The sequence below is a fragment of the Belonocnema kinseyi genome, chromosome 5, assembly GCF_010883055.1.
Source record: "Belonocnema kinseyi isolate 2016_QV_RU_SX_M_011 chromosome 5, B_treatae_v1, whole genome shotgun sequence".
Classification (NCBI taxonomy): Eukaryota; Metazoa; Arthropoda; class Insecta; order Hymenoptera; family Cynipidae; genus Belonocnema; species Belonocnema kinseyi.
This window is the reverse complement of record NC_046661.1, coordinates 146107645-146132628: the sequence shown is the minus strand read 5'-3', so window position 1 is coordinate 146132628 and position 24984 is coordinate 146107645. Positions and strand designations below refer to the sequence as shown.

The following is a 24984-nucleotide window of genomic DNA, read 5'->3' as shown; positions in this document are numbered from 1 at the left end:
CTACAAGCTATCTAAGGATGGTACTATAGAACGCCACCTCAAGGTAGGCCAAGTGGCGCCATCTCTTGGTCAGGCCGGAAACTTATCAATCCACCCTCGTAATAATTGGAAAAGCACCTGACCGGAAATCAGAAGTTTTGTGGTTCGATTCCCAATCGAGTGAAGATGGAGTAGGATCTTTCTTTCAAGAAATAATTTTAATTTTAAAATATTATTTTCCATCTAGTCTTATTAAGACGTTAAGCATTTTTCTGTTATTAAAGATTCTTAACTTGATCGATATTGTGTAGATTTTCTGCCTTCATGGTTTGGAGGGTTGATCTACTGTCGGTAAGGTACACTTTCTGATGATATAGCAGATAAATTAAAAAAATTGATAGTTGAAATTTTTTTTTTACATCTTTTATTATTAAGATTTGTACTTAAACGTAGTTTTCTTTCGGCTCTTGCATTTCTCAAAGTTTGAGACCGATATTTTATGTATAAAAAAGTTGGAACGTTCAAAAAATGTCGAGGTTCAGAAAAAAGATAAAATAATTTTCAGTGAAGTTCCCACTGAAATGCAGTACCTAAACGTACTTTATTGTGCTCTAATACATTTTCCAAAGTTTCAGCTCGATATTTTATTTATAAAAAAAGTTCTTAGGTTCAAAAAAACATTCAGTGAACTGAAAAAGTGAGGTCGGTAATATAGGTATTTAGCTGTGTCACATGCGCTTAACACCTAGCTAAAAATTAGTGTTATGTTATTGAATTAAGAGTTCTTATTCTGATCCCTCTAATAGCTTAATTGGAAAAGCACCTGACCGGAAATCAGAAGTTTTGTGGTTTAATTCCCAACGGAGTGAAGGTGGAGTAGGATCTTTTTTTCAAGAAATAAATCTATTTTTTTGTAGAATATGATGTTTTTCTTTGAAAGTTAATCTCCTTGTTTAAAAAATTTTCTTCTTGGTAAAAATTTGCATGTATTCCAGTTAAATATTATTTAATAATTAATTATTTTAGTGAATAATTTTTCAATAATGCCGTGTTACCGACATAGTATTCACTGCTTATCGATCTGAGTTGAACTATCTGACAATCTGACAAAAAAAAAATTTTTTCCAAGGGACCCAACCGATGTCTGCTCATATATTTTCTTCCTTCTCCCAAAAATTCGATATACTAACATATTTAGTTCAAGAGAAAAGAGGCGGACAAAATTAACATTACAAGGTCAAATTTTGATTGCGTCACAGACTACCATTTACCCTTAAAGAAAATAACGCTAATTTTTAGCTAGGTGTTAATGGTACAAGTAATTATGTTAAAGGAATCTGTTATATCATCAGAGATGGTACCTTACCGACCGTAGACAACCCTCCAAACCATCAAGGCAGAAATTCTACAGAATATCGATCAAGTTAAGAATCTTCAATAACAGAAAATGCTTAACGTCTAATCAAACTAGATGGAAAAGAATATTTCAAATTAAAATTAAAATGATTTCTTGAAAAAAAGATCCTAAGGATTAGATTAAAAATGAGTAGGATCTTTTTTTCAAGAAATAATTTTAATTTTAATTTGAAATATTTTCCATATAGTCTGATTAGACGTTAAGCATTTTCTGTTATTGAAGATTCTTAACTTGATCGATATTGTTTAGATTTTCTGCCTTCATGGTTTGGAGGGTTGTCTACGGTCGGTAAAGTACAATCTCTGATGATCGAACAGATTCCTTTAAAATAAAAAATATTGATTTTTATCTTTAAACTTTTCTCAAGGAAAATTTGCAAGGGGCAACAGATTTTAGATCTTACGTTTGTGGAGGGAAATGAAAATCGCAGAACGAAAAGTCCCATATATGCGTAATTTAAATCGTGTAATAAACTAGTCACGTAAAATATCTAGTATTTTACCCTAAAAAACTACGAAATTATTACCTAGGGTATTTTACTTACCGATCCCTGGTTACCAGTTGTTTTATTGGCTGAGGACTTAAAACTGGGGGGGGGGGGTACATTGCAAATTTAGAGCTTAAGCCCAGTAAGAAAATCCAACTATATTTTTATGTTAAAGTTCTTTTTTTTTGAAAATGCCTATATTATAAAGGCTAGTCTCATTAAGTTGAACCCATAAGTACTTTGCGCATCCAGTTTCTCTTTTGTACGTGTTTCGGGGGTTCCCCCGCTTATTTCAAACCAAGAAAAACAAAAATCGTACTATACGTTTTTATTTAAAAAAATTTGTTTTTCAACAATTACAAATCTTATTTTTCCCGAAAACAGGGGAAAATATGAATAACAGTTTGTAGTTCAAAATAGTTCCGCTTCCTGAAATCCATTTAATTGTATCCTTTCCGAATGTTGTATTTTTTAATTCAATAAGTGTTTCCAGAAATATATTGAAAAAATCGATAGAAATCGAGTTAATAAGATTTATAGGGTGGCGACTTGGTTTTTATTATTTAAACAATTGTGGTGAATAAAATTATAATTTATTATTGTTCAAGATTATTTATTTTTGTTCACATTAGTTAATAGTTTTTCTCATACATCCGAAGAGTTTTTATTGCAATATGAGAAACTAAGAATATATTTTAAGATACTTAAAATTGATACACTAATTTGTTCTGACTTGGAACGTGGACTTTTAGAAAATAATTATTGTTTTTATTTTAGGACAGGAAGTTACGGTAATGAAATATAATTTCACTTGAAACGGGGAATTTTTAACATGGATCGCGAATTTTTTTAAACAATTATAATTCGTAGTTGGACGGAAATAATTCTTCTAAATTTTAGATAAAGAAAGCTCTTCAAGTAATTTTTAGAATAGAAGTAGTATTTTAAATAATCAATATTTCTGAATTATAATAGAAAATTTGTTAACGTTCGTTGCAAATTAATCTTTTTTTTAGTTAAAATTTCAACTATTTTGGTTAAAACTTAAGCTCTTTTGTTCAATAGTAATTCTTTGGTTAAAACTCATAATTTCAAATAAAAAATCATCTCAGGTTAAAAAACTAACTACTTTGTTGTGAATAAATTTCTCTGTATTTTATGAAAATTCAACTACTTGGTTGAAAATTGACATTCTGCATTTAAAAATTATACTATTTTTTTGAAAATGTATGCAGTTTGTGTAAAATTAATTTTTTTTTATAAATCTTTATCGGTTGAAAATTCATCTTTTTGTTAGGTATACAATTCAACTATTCCAGTTAAAGATCCAGAATTTTTATAGAAAATTAATCACTTTGCTTGCAAAGTAATTTCTTTAACTGAAAATTTAACTTCCATTTTTCGTTGAAAATTGACCTTTTCTAGTTCTAAGATTATTGAAATTAAATTCAACAATCGTGGATAAAAATTTGTCTTTTTAAATTGAAAATTTAACTGTTCCGTTGAAAATAGATATCTTTTGATAAAAATTAATTTTTTTTTGGTTGAAAAATCAGCTGTTTGACTAAAAACTAGTTTTTTGGTTGCATTTTTATCAAACTGAAAATGTAACTGTTATTCCAGTTGAATATTCTATAATTTAAGTTAAAAATCCATCTGTTTGGTTGAACATTCATTCCTTGACTAAAAATTTAATTATTTAATTTTTGGTTGAAAAATGATCTTTTTTTAGTTGAAAATTCGTATGTTTTGTAGAAATTAATCTTTTTGTTTAAAAATCTATCTTTTGTTTGAAAATTCGTCTTGTTGGTTAAAAATTTTAAGTTCGCTGACTATTGAAAGAACAACAATTTTGAAATATGAACTGCTATTAATATTTTGTTTAGTTTTTGATGAAAATTAGATTTTTAACTGTTAAAAATGAAAAAATCTTTTTTATTAAAAGCGCATTGTAAGATTTTTTTTCTTTCTTATCCTAAAATAATCGGGCTCATCCCCGAAACACGTACAAAAAAGAGAAACTGGACTTACAAGTATTTTTGCGTTTAGTTGATAATTGAATTATTGTTAAAGATTAATATTAGTTGAAAGTTCATCTCTTTTTGGTAAAAAGAAATTTTTTAAACTGACAAACATAAGTTTATCAGTTAAAGTTTAACTATTCGGTTAAAAATTTATCCTCTTTAGTTGAAAATTGAACTTTTTAGTTTGAAAATTATTTATTTTTTTGAAAATTTATCTTTCTTGGTAGAAATAATTCTTCTTGGTTGAAAATTTATCCTTTTTACTTAAAAATTCAATTGTTTGGTTAAAATATTAACTGGTTACATGCTTCGTTGAGATTTCATATATTTTGATTTAAAAGTCGATTATTTGAATTAAAGTTGATCTACTTTTTACAAAAATTAATTTTGTTAATCAAGGATTCATAATTATAGTTAAAAAATTCAACTATTTGCTTTTGATTAGATATTTATGTTAAAAATTTTACTGTTTTGTAGAAAATTCATCTCTTGGGCTTGAAAATTCCACAATTTGGTAGAAAATTCAATTATTTGTTCAAATGTTGAACTCTCATGTTGAAATTGGGTTTTCAATTTTAACGTTTTTCAGTTAAAAATTCGCCTATTTGGTTATAAATTCATGTAAAAAAATCATATATTTTGTTTAAAATTCTTTTTTTCTTTGTAAATTCATTAATTTAACTGGTGATTTTTAACTATCGTACTTTTGGTTGAAAATTGATTTTTTTTAAATTGAAGATTCATTTACTTTGTTGAAAATGCCTCTTTTAATGAAAAATATTTTTCTTGATTAAAAATGCATCTTTTTGAATTTCAACTATTAATTTTTTGATTATATTCTATCTTTTTGTAGAAAATTCATCTCTTTGGCTTGAAAATTAAACTTTTTGGTTAAAAAATCATATGTTTGGGTTGAAAATGATTTTTTTGTACATAATGCGTCTTTTAGCCTTAGAATTAAATAATTTTGTTGAAAATCCATGTATTTTTTTCAAATTTAGTCTTTTTGGTTAAAAATTTAAAACTCAGTTGAAAATTCTATTTTTTGTTATTTTTTTTTTCATCTGAAAATTGTACTATTAAATTTTTATTTGAAACATTATCGTGTATATTGTAAACGTTAAAAATTCAATGATTTGGAAGGAAATTAATGTATTTGGTTGAAATTTCGTCATTTTGGTTGAAAGTTAATCTTGTTCGTTGAAAAATTAATCTATTTGACAGAAAATTCATATGTTTTGAAAAAAAATCGTCTTTTTAGTAGAAAGTTATTCTCGTTGATTGCAAATGAACATTTTTTAAAATTAAAATTCAACTATGTTCTAAAAAATGTGTCTTTTTTTTCATGAAAATTAAAATATTTCGATCCTTATAGTTTAGAAATTCAACTATTTTATAGAAAATTTTATTCTTTTTTTTTAAACTATTTTGGTGGAAAAATCATCTTTTTAGGTTGAAAATTCAACTGTTTTGTAGAGCATTCATCTATTTGGATGGAAAATTCGTCCTTTTTGTTTAAAAATTGATCTTTTTTGGTAAACAATTAAGCTTTCTTGGTTGAAAAGGTACTTTTTTGTTGAAAATTCAACTGTCTACTAAAGAATTCGTATTCTGGTTGGAAATTCAAGACTTTGGTTATAAATTTAACTATTTTTTTGAAATTGATCTTGTTTGTTAAAAAATTCAACTATTTGGCAGCAAATTTAATGCGGGCGCTGCGCCGGGAATCCGGGATTTGTCCGGGAATTTTTTCAGACCGGGAAATGACAGTGGATTTTTTTTTATCGGGAAATTTACAAATTTTTAGAAGAAAAATCTGGCCACGTTCGCATTCAACAGTTTAAAAATAATTAGTGGAATTGTTATGTTCTTCTATTATACTATTATTTAGCGTACAATGCGGAATTCAAATTTTTTTTACTTTAAAAATGTTCCATTTAAAATTCTTATTTCTAAGCTTACATTTTTAATTTAAAGAATTTTTAAATGCTTTCTTAAAGACTCGAATAAATAAAAAATAAAAGTCTTTGATGTTCAAAATTTCGGTCTAAAACATTTAATTTTTAACCCATTCAACTTGAAATTTTTAATAAAAAAAGATTAATTATTGAATATTTATTTATAATAATATTTAAAAAATAAAGAATTGTAAGTGAAATTTAAAAATTTTTATGTATAATTTACAAAGGAACATTTGAAGAAAAAATTTGAGTAATTTTAGAAGATATTTAGGAATTTTAAAAAGATTAAAAATTAACATGCATATTTTAGAAAGTTTTTTAACATCTTCTAGAATATTTTTTGTAAATTTTGTTTAAATTTTTGGAAAACTTTTTAAATATTCTCTTAAAATAATTTTTCAAAATAAAAAGTTATTTTGAATTTTCCTAGGAATCTTACGAAAATATTTTTATACTTTTCAAGTCTTTCACAATTTTTGAAAAGAATCTAATTTTTCTGTTTAAAATCTGCGAAAATCTACATTTTGTTTTATATTAGGCTATTATTTTAAGTTTTACATCAAGTTTGAATATATTGAAATCCTCTACATATGTCTTAAAATTACTCAAATTTCGCCTACAAATAACTATATTTCTCAAGATTTTGAAATAAAATTTGGAAGCTTTCCAAGGATGTTTAAACTATTTAAAAAGAAAATAATTGAATTTCTAATTTAAGAAGTGTCCAGTTAAAATTTTTTCAATTTTTCAATATTTGATGTTTCTAGCTTAATTTTTTTTTTTAATTAAAAACTTTTAAATTTCAAATTTAAAAGTTCCACTTTGAGTGCTCTTATTTAAAACTCTGTTTTTATTGTCTCAAGTGGAAAATTTCGTATTTTTAGTGTTCCATTTTTAAAAAAATTTCATTGACCCTGAAAAATCTTTTCGAACCGGGAATTTATTTCGTCGATTAAAACGACCTTCCTGATTTTGTTAAAAAGTCATAACAAATTATTCTCGTTTATTGAAGGTTCAACTTTTTCGTGGAGACTTCAACTATCTTCTTAAAAATGGTTAAAAATTCCCCCTTTTGGATTAAAAATTGATCTTTTATTTTTAAAAAAGTAAATATTTTTTGGCTAAAGTATATCAGTTTAAAATTTTTAAATTTTAATCTGAAATTTTATTCTTTTATTCCGTTTCTAAAAAATTCTAGACTAAAAATGTTACATGCTTAAAATTCTGGTTTTTAAATATAATTTCTCATGGAAAATTTAAAATTCAAGACTAATTATTAACATTTTATATTAATTTATCTTTTTATTTTCAGAGCACTCCACAAATTTTACTAGCGTGGAATCAAAAATACCAATTAGTAAAAGATCTTTCGATTCTGGTATAGATTCAAGCCATATTCCTCCGATTTCACAACTGATGAATGTTTTTTCTCCTTCGAAAAGAGAAAAAAGTAAAACTTATAATTTATTTTAAAAAATAACAATAATTTTATCCGTGAAAATTGATTTTCCGAATTTAAAATTAAACAGGACTTCGAACAGTATTTGGAGAGATAACAAATATTAAAATTTCCGGGGATTCGAGTTCGTCGATCTCTAGCGGATCAACAGAAGAATCTGCAACCATGCCCTCAACTTCGGGGATCAGAAAAAAAAGATTTCCTGATGAAAAGATAAAAAATTCTTCGCAAAAACGTACTATTTGGATCGGAGATACTTCATCTAAAAAATCACCTAAACAATCACCAACGTTGATAAAAATTCAGGACTGGGAAGGAAAAAAATATCCTAGTTGGAAAACATCTTACAACAGTAATAATAGTAGAAGATCTTCGGATTCTGGTATAGATTCGAGCCATACAATTCGGGTTTCACAGCAGCTTTTGAAACTTTATTCTACTACGAGAAGAGCCCGAGGTAAAACCTTAATTATTTATTTTAACAGAGTGGAAATTATCGGGAATTGAATTTAAAAACCGGGAATTTACGTCTGCTCGTAGAAAAATTCAAGTTTTTAATTATTTTAATAATTTTCATCAACTTAGAAAATTGATTTTTACTTTTTCTACAATTTCAGGGGTGAAATTAATTTTATTTCTTTCATTGTAGGACAGGGACGGCAATTTTTTAAAGAATTAAAACTGGGATTTAGAAAAGTAGAAAATAGTTTCAAAAATCCGGATCCAAATCAAAATTCGTCAGAATTTAAAAGTTCCTTCTTCCAAATATTAGAAAAAGAGATTACTTACAGTAGTTTTTAGAGTAGAAATAGTATTTCCAAGGGAAAATATTTCTGAATTATAAATATAATGTATAAAAAAATATATGAAAATTAATTTTGTTGGTGGAAGATTTGTGATTTTCGTTGTAAATTCATCTCTTTGTAAAAATGTAACTACTTTGTTATAATCAATTTTTCAACTAAAAGTTTAATTATTCCTGTTGAAAATTCAACTATTTTTCTGAAAATCTGATTTTCTAAAGTGAAGAATTTGATTTTAAACGGAAAATTCAAATATTCTATGTTTGCCCAAAATTTTATCTTTTTTGGATAGAAATTCAACTATTTGGTTAAAAATTGATATTTTTTATTTGAAAAATAAACAAAGTATGTATTTGGTAAGTATAAAATTTGGGTGTAAATAATTTGTCATTTTTAATTGAAAATTAATTTATTTTTGCGTTGAAAATTCACGTATTTTGTTTTTAAAAGATCGAATTTTTCCGTAGAAAATCAGTTTTCTTTTTATAGAAAATGATTTATTTTTTAAAGTTAATCTGCTTACTTAAAAATTCTACTTTCTGACTGAAAATTAAAATATTCCAGTTCAAAATTCATCTTTTTAGATTATAAATAAATTTACTTGGTTTAAAAATAAATTCTTCTGTAAAAAATAAATTTTTTAAATTTAAGATTAATCATTTTAATAAAATTGCTATTTTAATAGTAGCTATTCTATTTTTGGTTGAAAAAATTCGTCTTTTTTGTAGAAAATTAATCTTATTGGTAGAAAATTCATCCATTTGATAATTATAAAATTTATATGTAAATTTGTTGTTTTAAATTGAAAATTAATATCTTGTTTCGTTCAAAATTCACATATTTTCTTGTATTTTGTTGAAAATTCATCTTTTTTAGATTAGAAATAAATTAACATGGTTCAAAGATAAATTCTTTTGCAAAAAATAAATTTAATCATTTTAATAAAAAAAAATCATTTCTTTGGTTGAAAAATCAGCTATTGGATTGAAAACTTGTTTTTCTTCTTTGCATGAAAAAAAAAACACTTTTATACCAAAAATTGAACTATTTTTCTGACCTGATATTATTTGTTTAAGAATAAAATTTTTAACGGAAAAATCAAATATTCTATGTTTGGCTGAAATTTTATACTTTTTGGATGAAAATTCAACTCTTTAGTTGGAAATTCATCTTTTTGGTAAGTATAAAATTTGGGTGTAAATAATTTGTCTTTGTAAATTGAAAATTTATTTTTTTCGTTGAAAATTCACGTATTTTGTTTTTAAAAAAACGACTTTTTCCGTATAAAATCGACTTTTTTTATAGAAGATTATTTTTTTTCTTTGAAAGTTAATCTGTTCACTTTAAAATTCTTCATCCTGCTGATAAAATTGAAATATTCCAGTTAAATAATTATCATTTTAGTTCAAAATTAATCTTTTTATATTATAAATAAATTTACTTTTTTCAGATATACTATTTTGTAAAAAGTAAATTTTTATTATTTAAAATTTATCATTATAATAAAAAAATTAATTTCTTTGATTAAAAAATCAGCTATTTAATTGAAAACTTGTTTTTTCTTTAAATGAAAAAAACACTTTTATACGAAAAATTTAGCTAGTTTTCTGATCTGATTTTTCTTTGCTGAAGAATTAAATTTTTAACGGAAAATTTAAATATTCTATGCTTGGTTCAGATTTTATCATTTTTGGAAGAAAATTCAATGATTTGGATGGCAAATGATATTTTTTATTTAAAAAATTAAACTATTTTTTTTTCAATTCATATTTTTTTAGAAAATTAATCTTATTGTTTGAAAATTCATCTTTTTTGTCATTCTAAAGTTTTGATGTAAATTATTTTTCTTCAATTGAAAATTTATTTATTTTTTTGTTGAAAATTCCTGTGTTTTGTTTAAAAAAATCTACTTTTTCCGAAGAAAATCGACTTTTTTGTTAGAAAATGTTTTTTTTTTTCTTTGAAAGTTAATCTATTTACTTAAAAATTCTTCTTTCTGGTTGAAAATTAAAATATTCCAGTTCAATATTTATCACTTTAGTTCAAAATTCATTTCTGACCTGATTCTTCTCTATTGAAGAACTAAATTTTTAACGGAAAATTTAAGTATTCTATGTTTGGCTGAAATTTGATTTTTTTTTGGATGAAAATTCAACTATTTGGTTGAAAATTGATATTTTTTATTTAAAAATTAAACTATTTTTCTGAAAATTAATGTAATTTGTAGAAAATGAATCGTATTGATTGAAAATTCATCTTTCTGTTATATATAAAATTCGACTAATCCAGTTAAAAATTCATCATTTTAGTTGAAAATTTAACCGTTACATTTTTTCATGAAGAATTGACTTTTGTAGTTCAAAATTCAACAATTTGGCTGATAATTTGTCTTCTTAAATTAAATATTTACTTATTATTTCGTTGAAAATTCACGTATTTTGTTAAAAAATCTACTTTTTGGGTAGAAAATAATTTTATTCTTTGAAAGTTATACTCCTGGTTTAAAAATTCTTCTTTTTGGGTAAAAATTCAAATATTTCAGTTAAATATTCACCATTTTAATTAAAAATTCATTTTTTTGTAAACAACTAAGCTATTTTATTTCAAATTATTAATTTTCTGATAATCCGATTTTTCTTTGGTTAAGAATTAATTTTTTAATTGAAAATTTAACTATTCTATTTTTGGTTAAAATTTTTACTTTTTTCAATGAAAATTCAACGATTGAATTAGAAATGTATATTTTTTTAATTTTAAAATTGAAACTATTTTTTTTTAATTTATGTAAATTATGGAATATTCACATTTTTGTAGAAAATTAAACTTATTGGTTGAAAATTTATCTTTTTGGTCAGTATAAAATTTGGATGTAAATTTTGAACATTGAAATTTTATATTAAAAAATTAAACTATTTTTTGAACATTAATGTAATTTGTAGAAAAATAATATTATTGGTTGAAAATTGACGAATTTTGTTAAAAAATCGATTTTTTTGGTATAAAATTATTTTTTTCTTTGAAAGTTAATCTTTTTGCTTAAAAATTCTTCTTTCTAATTGAAAATTAAAATATTACATTAAAATATTGATCATTTTAGTTGAAAATTAATCTTTTTTAGATTAGAAATAAATTTACTTGATGGAAAAATAAACTCTTTTGATGGAAATGAATTTTTTCTTATCTAAGACTAATCATTTTAATAAAAAAATCACTTTGATGTTTTAAAAATTGGCTATTTTATTGCAAATTTGTTTCTTTTTCAATAAAAAGGCATTTTTTAAACCAAAATTTAAACTATTTTTCTGATATCGAATTTTTCTTTGGTTAAGAATTTAATTTTAAACAGAGGTGTTTTGTGTAAAAAATTAATCTTATTTTGTTAACTAAAAATTAAACCGTTTCAATTTCAGATTTAAATTTGCCTTTTCTAGTTCCAAATTTAACAGTTTGGATATAAATTTATATTTTTAAATAAAAAATTATATATATTTACATTTTAGTTGAAAATTCATCTTTCAGGTTAGATTCATAATTTTTATTAAAAATTCATTTCTTTCGATGGAAAATGAGCCATTTTATTGAAAATTTGTTTCTTTTTTGGTTGAAAATAATTTTTTTCTTAAACCGAAAATGAAAATACTATTTCAGATTCTATTATTTTAGTTAAAAATTCATTTTTTTTTTTGGTTTAACATTCATATTTTAGCTTGAAATTAAATTATTCAATTTTTAGTTAAAAACTTATCTTTCCTATTCAAAAATTCATCTTTTTGGTTGAAAATTGATTTTCGTAAATTAAAATTTAATTCTTTGAGCTTTGTTTGACAACATATATTTTTTAGTAAACAATTTTTTTCTGGTTGAAAGTGTAACTTTTTCAGCTGATGATTAATTGTTTTAGTTGGACACTCATTATTTGTTTAAAATTCAACTATTCCAGTTTAGGATTCATAATTTTTATTGAAACTTCATCAGTTAAGATGAAAATTATTTTTTTTTCACTAAAAATGCAATCATTCCATTTTTTGTCAAAAATTATTTTTTTTTTAGTTCAGAATTCAACTATTTGGTGAAAAATGTGTGTCCTTTAATTGAAAATCCAACTATTTCGTTAAAATGCATGTGTTTTGTTGAAAAATTGTATTTTTAATAGAAAATCAGTCTTTTTGTTTGGAAATTAATTTTATTCTTTAAAATTCATGGTTTTGGTTAAAAATTCAAATATTCCAGTTTAAGATCCATAATTTAATTTGAAAATTTTCATTTTTTTCAAGTTTTTGACATTTTTTTCGGAATTTTCATCAATATTGCTTCCAAATACGTTCAAATCGATAAAAAATTAATACGTTTAAAAAAATAATAATATTTGGAAGTCCCGTAACTTCCATGAATTTTAAAATGTACCTAACGTAAGAAGAAAAGACGTTTTTGAATGCATTTGAAACTAAAATGATAAATCTTTAACTAAAATAGTTGAATTTTTGACCACAAAGGTGAATTTTCGAACAAGAAGATTAATTTTCTACCAAAAAGACGATTTTCCCATAAGATACATGAATTTTTAAAAAAGTTGAATTTTTAAGTAAAAAAGATAAATTTTCCACCAAATAGTTGAAATTTTTAAACAAAAAAGATAAATTTCCACCCAAAAATGGTACACTTAAATTTTTATTAAAAAATTAATTTTCAAACACAAAAAAAGAAAATGTAACCAAATAGTAATAAAAATTAAGCTGCAAATGAAAGCACTCAAATTGGAACTGTTGAATTTTGAACTTTTAAAATTGAAATTTAAAAGTTTTTAATAAAAAAATTTTGTATTGAATTGTTCAGTAATTTACGCGTATAAAATTTTTCAATATAAAAAAATATAAATCCACGTTGGCATTTTCAATACTCTAAATTAAAAAATCAATGAACTTTAAAATTTTCAAAATTTTATAATTTTAAGGAATTTTAAGCTAGAAACATCAAATTTAAAAAAATTTAACGGAACACTTCTTAAATTAGAAATACAATTATTTTCTTTTTAAATAGTTTAAACATCCTTGGAAAGCTTCAAAATTTTATTTCAAAATCTTGAGAAATCTAGAAGTTGTTTTAAATTTGTTTTAAATTTAAAATTATTGTGGAAATTTTTTCAGAACTTTAAATATCTGTCAAAATTAATTGAATTTTTTCTACAATTTTCAGAAAATCCTGCAAATTTTAGAAAATTTTTATATAATTTGGATATATAAATAACAATTGAACATTTATTATTTGTAGGCGAAATTTAAGTAATTTTAATGGATATGTAGAAGTTTTGAAAAGATTCAAACTTGATGTAAAACTTAAAATAATAGTCTAATATAAAAAAAAAAGTAGTTTTCGCAGATTTTAAACAAAAAAATTAGATTCTTTTCAAGAATTGTGAAAAACTTCAAAAGAATATAAACATTTCCTTAAGATTCATAGGAAAATTAGAAATTATTCAAAGATTTAAACAAAATTTTCAAAAAAATTCTAGAAGATTTTTAAAAAACTTTCTAAAATTTGGATGATAATTTTTTATCTTTTTAAAACTCCTAAATATCTCTTAAAATTACTCAAATTTTTTCTAAAAATGTTCAGTTGTAAATTATAAATCAAAAATTTCAATCACAAATTAGGCATTTTTCGAATACAAGAAATTAAATTGTAACGTGCAAACTTTAAAGGCTCTTCGAAATTTTAAAGATTCCAGGTTTTCTATGTCAAACAATTCAGTTAAAGATTCTTTACTTTCAAATATTTGTTTTCATTTACTTGTCTTAAAGAAAAATTCAATTATTGCTAAATATTCAATAATTTTTTTGTTTTAAAGTTAATTTTTTAATTGAAATGTTAACTATTCAATATTTGGTGGAAAAATTAAATCTTTTTTAGTTGAATATTCAACTATTTGGTTGAAAATTTTGCCTTTTTAATTTTCAATTCAACTTCTTCGTTCAAATTTCATGTTCTTGGTAAGAAATTTAATGATAAATTTGAAGTCATGTTTTTTTGTTTGAAAAAGCTGGAAAAAAAGTAAACGATCATTTCTGAAATTAAAAATGTAACTGTTTCATTTTTCGTTGAAAAAGTATCTTTTTTAGTAAAAAAAAACTAAGCTATTAGATTGAAACTTATTTTGCTTTATTAAAAATTAAACAAATTTTTCAAAACTATCCTTTTTGGTTTAAAGTGTAAATATTTTGATGAAAAATTGGCTTTTCTTAGTTGAAAGTTTAACTATTTGGTTGAAAATTTATTTTTATTCGTAGAAAATGCATTTATTTTGTTGAAGATTCTTTTTTTTCGTTAGAAAATTAATTGTATTTATTAAAAATTCAACTATTTCATTACAAATTCGTATTTTCGGTAAAAAAAGATCTTTAAAAAAATTTTAATATAACTAATTTTTTTGTTTTGAAAACTCGATATTTCTGAAAATTAAACAATTTGGTTAAAAAGCTTGTTTTTGGTTGTAGACTCATCATTTTGGATGAAAATTCATCTCTTCGTTAGAAATTTTAACTATTTTGTAGAAAATTAATTTTTTTTGTTTTTCTAATGTTAATTTTTTTTAATTTTACAATTCCATTTTTTCAGTGGAAAATTAAATCTTTTTTAGTTGAATATTCAACCATTTGGTTGAAATTTTTTCTTTATTAAATGAAAATTTTAATTTCTTCGTTGAAAATTCATGTTTTTGTTAAAAATTTGTCTTTTCCGATAGAAAATTAATCTTTTTCGTTAAAAATTCAAGTTTTTGAATAAAAACTGAACAATTTTATTAAAAAGTAAAGTAAAGAAAAGTAAAAAAGTAAAAGTAAAAAAGTAAAAAGTAAAAAAAAATTGAACACTTTTTAACTGAAAACTTCTTAAATTAGAAATTCAATTATTTTATTTTTAAATAGTTTAAACATCCTTGGAAAGCTTCAAAATTTTATTTCAAAATCTTGAGAAATCTAGAAGTTGTTTTAAATTTGTTTTAAATTTAAAATTATTGTGGAAATTTTTTCAGAACTTCTAAATATCTGTCAAAATTAATTGAATTTTTTCTACAATTTTCAGAAAATCCTGCAAATTTTAGATTTTTTTTATAATTTGGATCGATAAATAACAATTGAACATTTATTATTTGTAGGCGAAATTTGAGTAATTTTAAGAGATATGAGAGATTTAAGAGATATCAAACTTAATGTAAAACTTGAAATGAGAGATAGGAGAATTGAAAATTACTTTTCATTTTGAAAAATTATTTTAAGAGAATATTTAAAAAGTTTTTCAAAGACTTCAACAAAATTTTAAAACAAGATTCTAGAAGATTTTAAGAAAACTTTCTCAAATTTTCATGATAATTTTTTATCGTTTTAAAACTCCTAAATATCTCTTGAAATTACTCAAATTTTTTCTACAAATTATGTGAAATTGATACAAATGATGTAAATTATACATCAAAATTAAAAAATTTCACTGACAAATTAAGCATTTTTCAAATACAAAAATTACAATTGTAACGTTCAAAGTTTAAAGGTTTTTTGAAATTTTAACGATTCCAGATTTTCTATGTCAAAAAATTTAGTTAAAGATTCTTTACTTTTAAACATTTGGTTTCAATTTATCTGTCTTAAATAAAAATTAAAATATTGCTAAATATTCAATAATTAATCTTTTTTTAATTAAATTTTTTTAATTGAATGAGTTAAAAATTGAATATTTTAGACTGAAACAAAATTTTAAATTGAAGATATTTTTAAGTTGAAAATAGCTTATAAACTTTCAGTCACACGTTTACATTTGTTTATTAATTAAGACTCCCAATTGAAACGGTTTACGTTTTAACGATAAAATCTGAAAATTCTTAAATTTTTAAATGGTTTAAAATCGTTTTTGTTCACTAGTTATTACTTGAAAGTACAGATAAATTAAAATAATTATTAAATAAAAATATTTTTTATCTAAAATTTTCAACATCAAAGGTAAGCTTACAAATAAAATTTTTAAATGGAACATTTTTAAGGTAAAAAATTTTAAATAACGCATTGTAAGCTAAATAATAGCATAATTGAAAAACATAACAATTCCACTAATTATTTAAAAACTCTTAAAATTGAAAGTGGACTGATTTTTCTTCTAAAAACTTGTAAAATTCCCGATAACAAAAAAAAAATTTACTGTCATTTCCCGGTTTCCATGTTCAACAGCCACCCTGTACTGGTTTATAATAATTTTCTTCTCGAAAATTAATTAATTGAATATAAAATTATACAGGACCTCCTCGAGAACGAGCCCTGAATGTTCCACAAATTGAAATCACAAAATCTGCAAGTATAAATCTAAATATCAATCAGTTCCCGAAAATGGATCTACTCTGCGAGAGATTTCCCCGTTCAAAATCTGAAGAAAGGAATTCGCCAATGAAACCCTGGAGTTGCTAATTTTTATTATTGGTTCGAATATTTTCTTTTGCTTTTTAAATTAAACTTATATGAAGTGTTACTATCTTCGATTATTTAAATAAAGGAAAGGGGCAGATAAAATTTTAAATTATATCTACGAAATATTATTATACCTTAATTTTCTATTTTTATTTATTAAATATGTATTAATAAATTTTATATCTAAAAATGAAAAAAAGGTATTTTCTGAAATTTATTTTATTTAATTATACCAATATAAAAGTGGATTTACAATTTCAGCAACGCCTTTCAAATTCGAAAAACGAAAATTATGTGTTTCATAAACTGAAATATAAATTCTGATCGCTGTAAAATTCAAGTTTTCAGTATTTGAATAATTTTCATGAATTTATTTATTAAGTTATGGATTCATTTATTTATTTAAAAATTCAACTACTTTGTTAAAAATTAAATTCATTTAGTGAAAAACTTTTTTTGTGAAGAATTCGATTTTTAAGAGAAAATTGAACCACTCTATTTTTGGTTGAAAATTTATTTTCTCTTTTTTTTCAATTATTATTTTTGACTCTAATGAGCCGAAAAGTAATGTTGAAAATAGACATTTTTTACTTAAAAATTCAACTATTTGTTTGAAATTTTATGTACTTTGTGGAAAATTCCTCTTTTTATAGAAAAAAATTCTTTATGATTGAAAATTCATCAGTTTAGTTGAAAATTAATTTCTTCAACTGAAAATTCGACTGTTTCATTTTTAACTGAAAATCTATCTTTCCTAGTTCGAAATTCAACAATATCAATGAAAATTGGTATTTTTTAATAGAAAATTCAGCTATATTGCTAAAAATATGTATTTTGTTTAAAAAATCCATTTTTTAAATAGAAAATTACCACTTTTTTAAAATTAATCTTATTGTCTAAAAATTCTTATTATCGGCTGAAAATTCATCTTTTAGTTTGGAAATAAAATTACTTGGTTAAAAGTTAAATTTTAGTTTAAAAATTATTTTTACTTCATATTTTAACTTTTTAATCATTCGAAATTATTTTTTACTTGAAAATTCGTACATTTTGGTCAAACTTAATCTTCTTAGGTGAAAATTCATCTTTTTGGTCAAAAATTAAATTATAGTGACCGGGAAAATTAAAAAAAAACTTTACCCGGAAGTTAACGAGAATTTGGAATCGTCCGACGAATCGCCACCCTGTCCATGCATTTTTTAAATTATGCGAATAGGCAAGAATATTTTTTTAATTTGTTAAAAAATAATCTTTTTTGAAAATTCATATTCTCGATTTGACGATTTAACTGTTTTATGGAAAATTCTTTTTTGCTTTGAAAATTAATTTTCTTAAACGAAAATTGAACTACTCAATCTGTAATAAAAAATTGTTTTTTTTTAGTTAAAAAATTCATCTATTTACTCGAAAATGTCTAAAATAAAAGAAAACTCGTATTGTTAAGTAGAAAATTAATTTTATTGTTTAAAATTAATTTAATTTGTTAAATACTTGTATATTATGTGAAATACACGTATTTTCAGCTAGAAAATTAATTTTCTTTGCTGACAATTAATGCATTTTGTTGAAATTTCGTATTATCAGGTAGAAAATTAATTTATTTAGTTAAAAATTAATTTTTTTTATTAGAAAATTCATCTTTTTGGTTAAAAATTCATGAAATGTGTTAAAAATTCGTCTTTTTCACTTTTTGGTAGAGAATTGAACCTTTTTATTTTGAAAATTAATCTATTTGGTTAAAACGTATGTATTTTGTTAAAAAATCGTATTTTCGGGTTGAAAATTCATCTACTTGGTTAAAAATGTATTTATTTTGTTGAAAACTCGTATTTTTCGGTACAAAATTAGTTTTCTAGTTAAAGATTAATTTATTAGTTGAAAAACTTATGTTTTTGATTGAAAACTCGTTTTTTGGTGGTAAAAAATTCATTTATTTGGTTTAAAATATGAAAATGAATTTTCTTGGTTGAAAATTTAACTATTTGATAAATATATTTACGTTTTTTGTTGAAAAATCTTCTTTTCTGGTATAAAATTAATAATCTTGTTCAAGATTTAGTTATTTGATATAAAATTTATGTATTTCGTTGAAAACTAGTAGAAAATTCATTTTTTTATGGAAAATTTAACTTTCTGGGTAAAATTTTTTTTGGTTGTTATCGGAAACTTGTATTTTCTTGTATAAAATTATTATTCTTGTTGAAAAATCCTTTATCTTTTTGTTAGGATATTCATTTTTTTGAATGAAAATTTATGCATTTTTCAAAAATTCGTTGTTTTTTTTAGTAGAAAATTAACCTCCTCATTTGAAAATTCATCTCTCTGATTGAAAATTTATGAAATTTGTTAAAAATTCGTCTTTTTCACTTTTTAGTAAAAAATTAATCTTTTCATTTGAAAATTGAAATATTTGGTTAAAAATAGATGTATTTTGTTAAAAACTCGTATTTTCAGCTAGAAAATTAATCTTCTTGGTAGCAAATTCATCCTTTTGGTTGAAAATGGATGCAATTTGTAAAAAATTCGTTTTTTTTTTAGTAGAAAATTAATCTTCTGGGTTAAAAATTAAACTATTTGATTAAAAATGTAAGTATTTTGTTGAAAAATCGTACATTCGGGTTAAAAAATCATCTTTTTCGTTTAAAATTCATCCGATTTGTTAAAAATGCGTTCTTTTATAGAAAATTAATCTTCTTGTTTGAAAAATTAACTTACTGGTTAAAAATGTTTTTTTCTTTTTGAAAAATCATCTTATCTGGTTAAAAAAATATTAATTTTATTAAGAATTCATCTTTATGGGTAGAAAATGTTTTTCGGTTGTTGTTAATAACTTGTATTTTCTGACAAATAATTATTATTCTTGTCAAAAATTCCTTTATTGGGTTAAAAGGTATGTATTTTGTTAAAAACTCGTATTTTCAGCTAGAAAATTCATTTATTTAGTTAAAAAAAATTTTATTTTGTTAAAAAATTCGTCTTTTTTAGTCGATAATTAGTTTTCCAGGTTGAAAATTCATCTTTTTGATGGAAAATTTATGCAGTTATTTGTTTAAAAATTTATGTATTTCGTTGAAAACTAGTCTTTTAGAAAAATAATTTGAAATAATTGATCTTCGAGTGGAAAATTAATGTTTTTTTGAAAATTGATTTATTTGTTCGAAAGATGAACTACATTCTTCAAAACAATTTTTTTTTTGTTTTTTGTTTGAGATTCATCCTGTTATTTGAAAATTCGTATCATGGTTAGAAACTAAGCTATTTTTTCAAAATGATTGTTTTTTTTCTCTAAAAATTGTATTCTTGGTAGAGAAAGTATCTTTTTTAGTCGAAAATTAATCTTCTTGGTTAAAAATTCATCTTTTTCGTCGAAAATTTATGCAATTTGTAAAAAATTCATCTTTTTGATTATGAAATTAATCTTCTCAGTAGCAAATTTATCGCTATGGTTCAAAATTTATGAAATTTATTAAAAATTGGTCTTTTTCATTTTTTAGTAGAAAAATATTCTTTTTAGCAATAAGTTAAACTATTTGGTTAAAAATCCTTTTCCTTGAAATTTTATGCAATTTGTTAAAAATTCGTTGTTTTTTTTAGTAGAAAATTAATCTTCTTGGTTGAAAATTAATTTTTTTGAATGAAAAATTAACTTTCTGGTTAAAAATTTTTTTTGTTCGTTGTTGAAAACTTGTACTTTCTGTTATAAAATTATTATTATTTTTGTTGAAAATTTCTTTATTTGGTTAAAATGTATGTATTTTGTTGAAAACTCGTATTTTTGGCTGGAAAATTAATCTTCTTGTCAGAAAATTTATCGTGTTGGTTAACAATTTATGAAATTTGTTAACAATTCCACTTTTTTATTTTTTAGTAGAAAATTAAACTATTTGGTTAAAAATTGTATTTATTTTTTTGAAAACTCATATTTTCAGCTAGAAAATCCATCTTTTTGGTTGAAAATTTATGCAATTTGTTAAAAATTCTTTTTTTTAGTAGAAAATTAATCTTCTTGGTTGAAAATTAATTTTTTTGATTGAAAAATTAACTTTCTGGTTAAAAATATTTTTTGGTTGTTGTTGGAAGCTTGTTTTTTTTTCTATTATAAAATTATTATTCTTGTTGAAAATTCCTTTATTTGGTTAAAATGTATGTATTTTGTTAAAAACTCGTATTTTCGGCTAGAAAATTCATTTATTTAGTTAAAAATTTATGTATTTTATCAAAAATTCTTCTTTTTAGTTGCAAATTAATTTTCTTGGTTGAAAATTCGTCCTTTTTATATTTCAGTAGAAAATCAATCTTTTTAGTTGAAAATTTATACAATTTGTTAAAAATGCGTTTTCTTATTAGAAAATTAATCTTCTTGATTAAAAATTCATCTTTTTCGTCAAACATTTATGCAGTTTGTTAAAAATTCATCTTTTTGATTATGAAATTAATCTTCTCAGTAGAAAATTTATCGCTATGTTTCAAAATTTATGAAATTTATTAAAAATTGGTCTTTTTCATTTTTTAGTAGAAAAATATTCTTTTTAGTAGAAAGTTAAACTATTTGGTTAAAAATCCTTTTTTTTTAGTAGAAAATTAATCTTCTTGGTTGAAAATTAATTTTTTTGGTTGAAAATATAACTTTATGGTTAAAAATGTTTTTTGTTTGTTTTTGGAAGCTTGTTTTTTTCTAGTATAAAATTATTATTCTTGTTGAAAATTCCTTTATTTGGTTAAAATGTATGTATTTTGTTAAAAACTCGTATTTTCGGCTAGAAAATTCATTTATTTAGTTAAACATTTATGTATTTTATCAAAAATTCGTCTTTCTAGTAGAAAATTAATCTTGTTGGTTGAAAATTCGTCCGTTTTATATTTCAGTAGAAAATAAATTTTTTTAGTTAAAAATTTATACAATTTGTTAAAAATGCGTTTTTTTTATTATAAAATTAATCTTCTTGGTTAAAAATTCATCTTTTTTGTTGAAAATTTATGAAATTTGTTAAAAATTCGTAGAAAATCAATCTTTTTAATTAAAAATTAAACTATTTGGCTAAAAATGTAAATATGTTGTTGAAAAATCGTATTTTCCAGTGAAAAATTTCATCTTTTTGATTTGAAATATACGCGATTTGATCAAAATTCGTTTTTTTTTTTGTAAAAAATTAATCTTCTTGTTTGAAAAATTAACTAAAATAAATCAAAAATTTCTAAAAGCTAAAATTAAAACTAATTAAGTAAAGATTTCAAGTAAATTGAAAACAAAACTTTTGAATAGAATTCAATTTTCATCTTAATTTTATATTCAAAAGTCCCAATATCTAAAAAAACAATAAAATGGATACAAAATAGATCATCGCTTATACTTTCTTACACAAAAAAGTTACTTACTTTTCCTAAAGAATTATATCTCGAAAAATAACGTCGAGTTATTATTTATTATTTATTCTCCAAAATAGAAGTTCTCTATCACTTCCTGCGCAAACGTAGGGCAATCTTTGATGCCAACTTAATCCTCCAAAAAGTTTTATTTTTCCGCAGAGAATTACTTGTTTTGTGCTCAAATTCGTAATTTTCAGGAGAGTATCTGGTCGGCCGATACTGGCAACAAGATTTTCACTTGCGAAAGAAAATTTTACGGTTAGTCCTCCTTCCACGTGGAGAGTTCGACTTTCTACTGGTCGGCTGTAAACAAAAATTCGCTTTTTTCCCGATCAATTGCTCATTTTCCCTGGAAAATTTAAAAGATTTGAATTTGAAAAAAGATTTCTAAAAATTTCAAGGGATTTCTAAACAAACATTTTAATTTTTAATTAGAACATGGATTTTTTATATTCCCTTTTTCTAAATAATGATTATAATTCTTTTCCAAAATTATCGAATTATGTCAAGAAATTCCTGTTTTAAGTCAGAATTATATTTATTTATGATATTTTCTATTACGATTCAGAAATATAGTTACAATATTTTCACAACATTTTGTAGATCCAAATTTTCCATTCTGTGAAATTTTTATTAGGAAAAAAAAAGAATTTTTATATTCGAATAAATTTTTATTTGAGAAAAGGAGTTTTCAAAATCTGATGATTCCTATCTTGGGACAAAGTTTTTTTTCTGTAAATTACATTTTCATAAATCAGAAGGAAAATTATTTTCCAAATTATTTGAATTTATCATTATTTGGAATATATTGCAATAATTGAATAAATAATCTATTGATTTCAATAAAATTTGTGTTAATTTAGAGAAACTTAAAAAATTACTGAATAACTTTAAAAAATCCGAAGAAATTAAAAGAATTCATGAATAAAGTAATAAGAATTTAAGGTGAATTAAAATTATCTTAAAGGTATTGCAATCAACTTAGAAAATACATTGATTTTAGCCAAATTTGAGTAAATTAAGAATAATTTAAGAGAATTCTGAAAAATGAAAATAAATTCAGAATAAATTAATAAGAATTCAATATAATTTTCAAATTAATTGAAAAAATTAAATAGATATTCAACTGATTTCAGTAAAATTCGAGCGAATTTAGAGTAATTTAAGAGAATTCTGAAGAATTAAAAAAAATTCACGAATAATCAATAAGAATCCAGAGTCAATTCCAAATGATTGCAAATTTATTACAATTAAACAAAAAATTAAAGATATTCCAATTATTTCAATAAAATTGGAACGAAATTAAAATAATTTAAGTGAATTCCGAAGAATTAAACAGAATTCAGGATAAATTAATAAGAATTCAAGGTGAATTCTAAATGATTTGAAATAAATTGCAATAATTAAATAAATAATCTAATGACTTCAATAAAATTTGAGTGAATTTAGAATAACTTTAAAAATTCCGAAAAATTTAAAAGAATTCATGAATAAAGTCAAATTTGAGCGAATTTAGAATGATTTGACAGAATTCTGAAGAATTTAAAAGAATTCAGGATAAATTAATAAGAATTCAAGATATTTTTTAAATTAATTGAAAAAAATTAAATAGATATTCGACTGACTTCAGTAAAATTCGAGTGCATTTTGAATAACTTAAAAAATTCTGAAGAATTTAAAAGAATTCAGTATAAAGTAAAAAGAATTCAACGTGAATTCAAATTATCTGAAACGTATTGCAATAAATTGTTAAAAACCAAAAATATTCTATTGATATCAGTAGAATTGGAGCGAATTTAAAAGAACTCAAGGGAATTCAAAGGAATTCAAGAGAACTCTGGAACTAATGCATTCGAATTCAGAGTATATTGAAAAAATTGGTTTCAAATCCAAAATATCCCACTGATTTCAATTAAATTGTAGCGAGTAAAATTGAATAGAGTTAAGATAAATTAAAAGGAATTCAGACCGAATTTAAAACAATTCAAGGAAAGTAAAAAAAAATTAAAAAGATACAATAAAATTTCATTGAATTCGGATAAATGCGAATAAATAAGAATCTGATAACATATACAAAAACTCAAGATGAATTTAAAAATTGAAAATCTTAAAAATATCCATTGAATTGAAAAGATTTCAAGATAATTGAAAAGCATTAAATGCAATTCAATAGAATTCAAGAAAATTCAAAACTAGATTTAAAGCTCAATTCAAATAGTGGGTTTTATTGAAAGAAAAATGACATGTTTTTATTTTTTTTTAAATTAAATCAATAATAATTTTGGGGATAAAATGCGTAAAAGTAATTTTTTCAAATGAAAAAAATGATAAAAAATTTTTTTTTTTAAATTTTAAATTCTTGAAAAAAGTTCAAAGATTCCGAAGAATTTAAAAGAATTCAGTATAAAGTAAAAAGAATTCAAAGTGAATTAAAAGTATCTGAAACGTATTGCAATAAATTTAAAAAAATCCAATATATTCCATTAATATCAGTACAATTGCAGTGAATTTAAAAGAACTTAAAAGAACTCAAGGGATTGCAAATGAATTCAAGAGATCTCTGGAAATAATTCATTAGAATTCAGGGTATATTGAAAAAATTGGTTTCAAATCCAAAATATCCCACTGATTTCAATTAAATTGTAGCGAGTAAAATTGGATAGAGTTAAGATAAATTAAAAGGAATTCAGACCGAATTTAAAAGAATTCAAGGAAAGTAAAAAACAATAAAAGAAACGTATACATATACAAAAACTCAAGATGAATTTAAAAATTGAAAATCTTAAAAATATCCATTGAATTGAAAAGATTTCAAGATAATTGAAAAGCATTAAATGCAATTCAATAGAATTAAAGAAAATTCAAAACTAGATTTAAAGCTCAATTCAAATAGTGGGTTTTATTGAAAGAAAAATGACATGTTTTTATTTTTTTTAATTAAATAAATAATAATTTGGAGGATAAAATGCGTAAAAGTAATTTTTTCAAATGAAAAAAATGATAAAATTTTTTTTTTTAAATTAAAATTCTTGAAAAAAGTTCA

At 22.5% G+C, this 24984-nt stretch overlaps 2 protein-coding genes across 3 annotated transcripts in view; one reads left to right on the top strand and one right to left on the bottom strand.

Annotated features, from left to right (window-relative positions):
• LOC117173360 overlaps positions 1-16668 on the top strand; it is a 21027-nt gene extending 4359 nt beyond the window's left edge. Inside the window, exons 2-4 of the mRNA XM_033361879.1 lie at positions 7181-7318; positions 7398-7784; positions 16408-16668. Of these exons, the coding sequence (XP_033217770.1) occupies positions 7181-7318; positions 7398-7784; positions 16408-16574 (692 nt within the window). The 3' untranslated portion in view covers positions 16575-16668. The remainder of the gene's footprint in view (positions 1-7180; positions 7319-7397; positions 7785-16407) is intronic.
• A 5181-nt stretch (positions 16669-21849) lies between these two features.
• Positions 21850-24984, bottom strand: part of LOC117172319 (nucleoporin Nup37) — a 22730-nt gene continuing 19595 nt past the window's right edge. Inside the window, exon 5 of one of the 2 annotated variants that reach the window (XM_033360102.1) lies at positions 21850-22244. In XM_033360102.1, the coding sequence (XP_033215993.1) occupies positions 21992-22244 (253 nt within the window). In that variant the 3' untranslated portion in view covers positions 21850-21991. Of the gene's footprint in view, positions 22291-24984 lie in introns of both variants that reach the window. The other variant, XM_033360103.1, reaches the window with a different exon arrangement.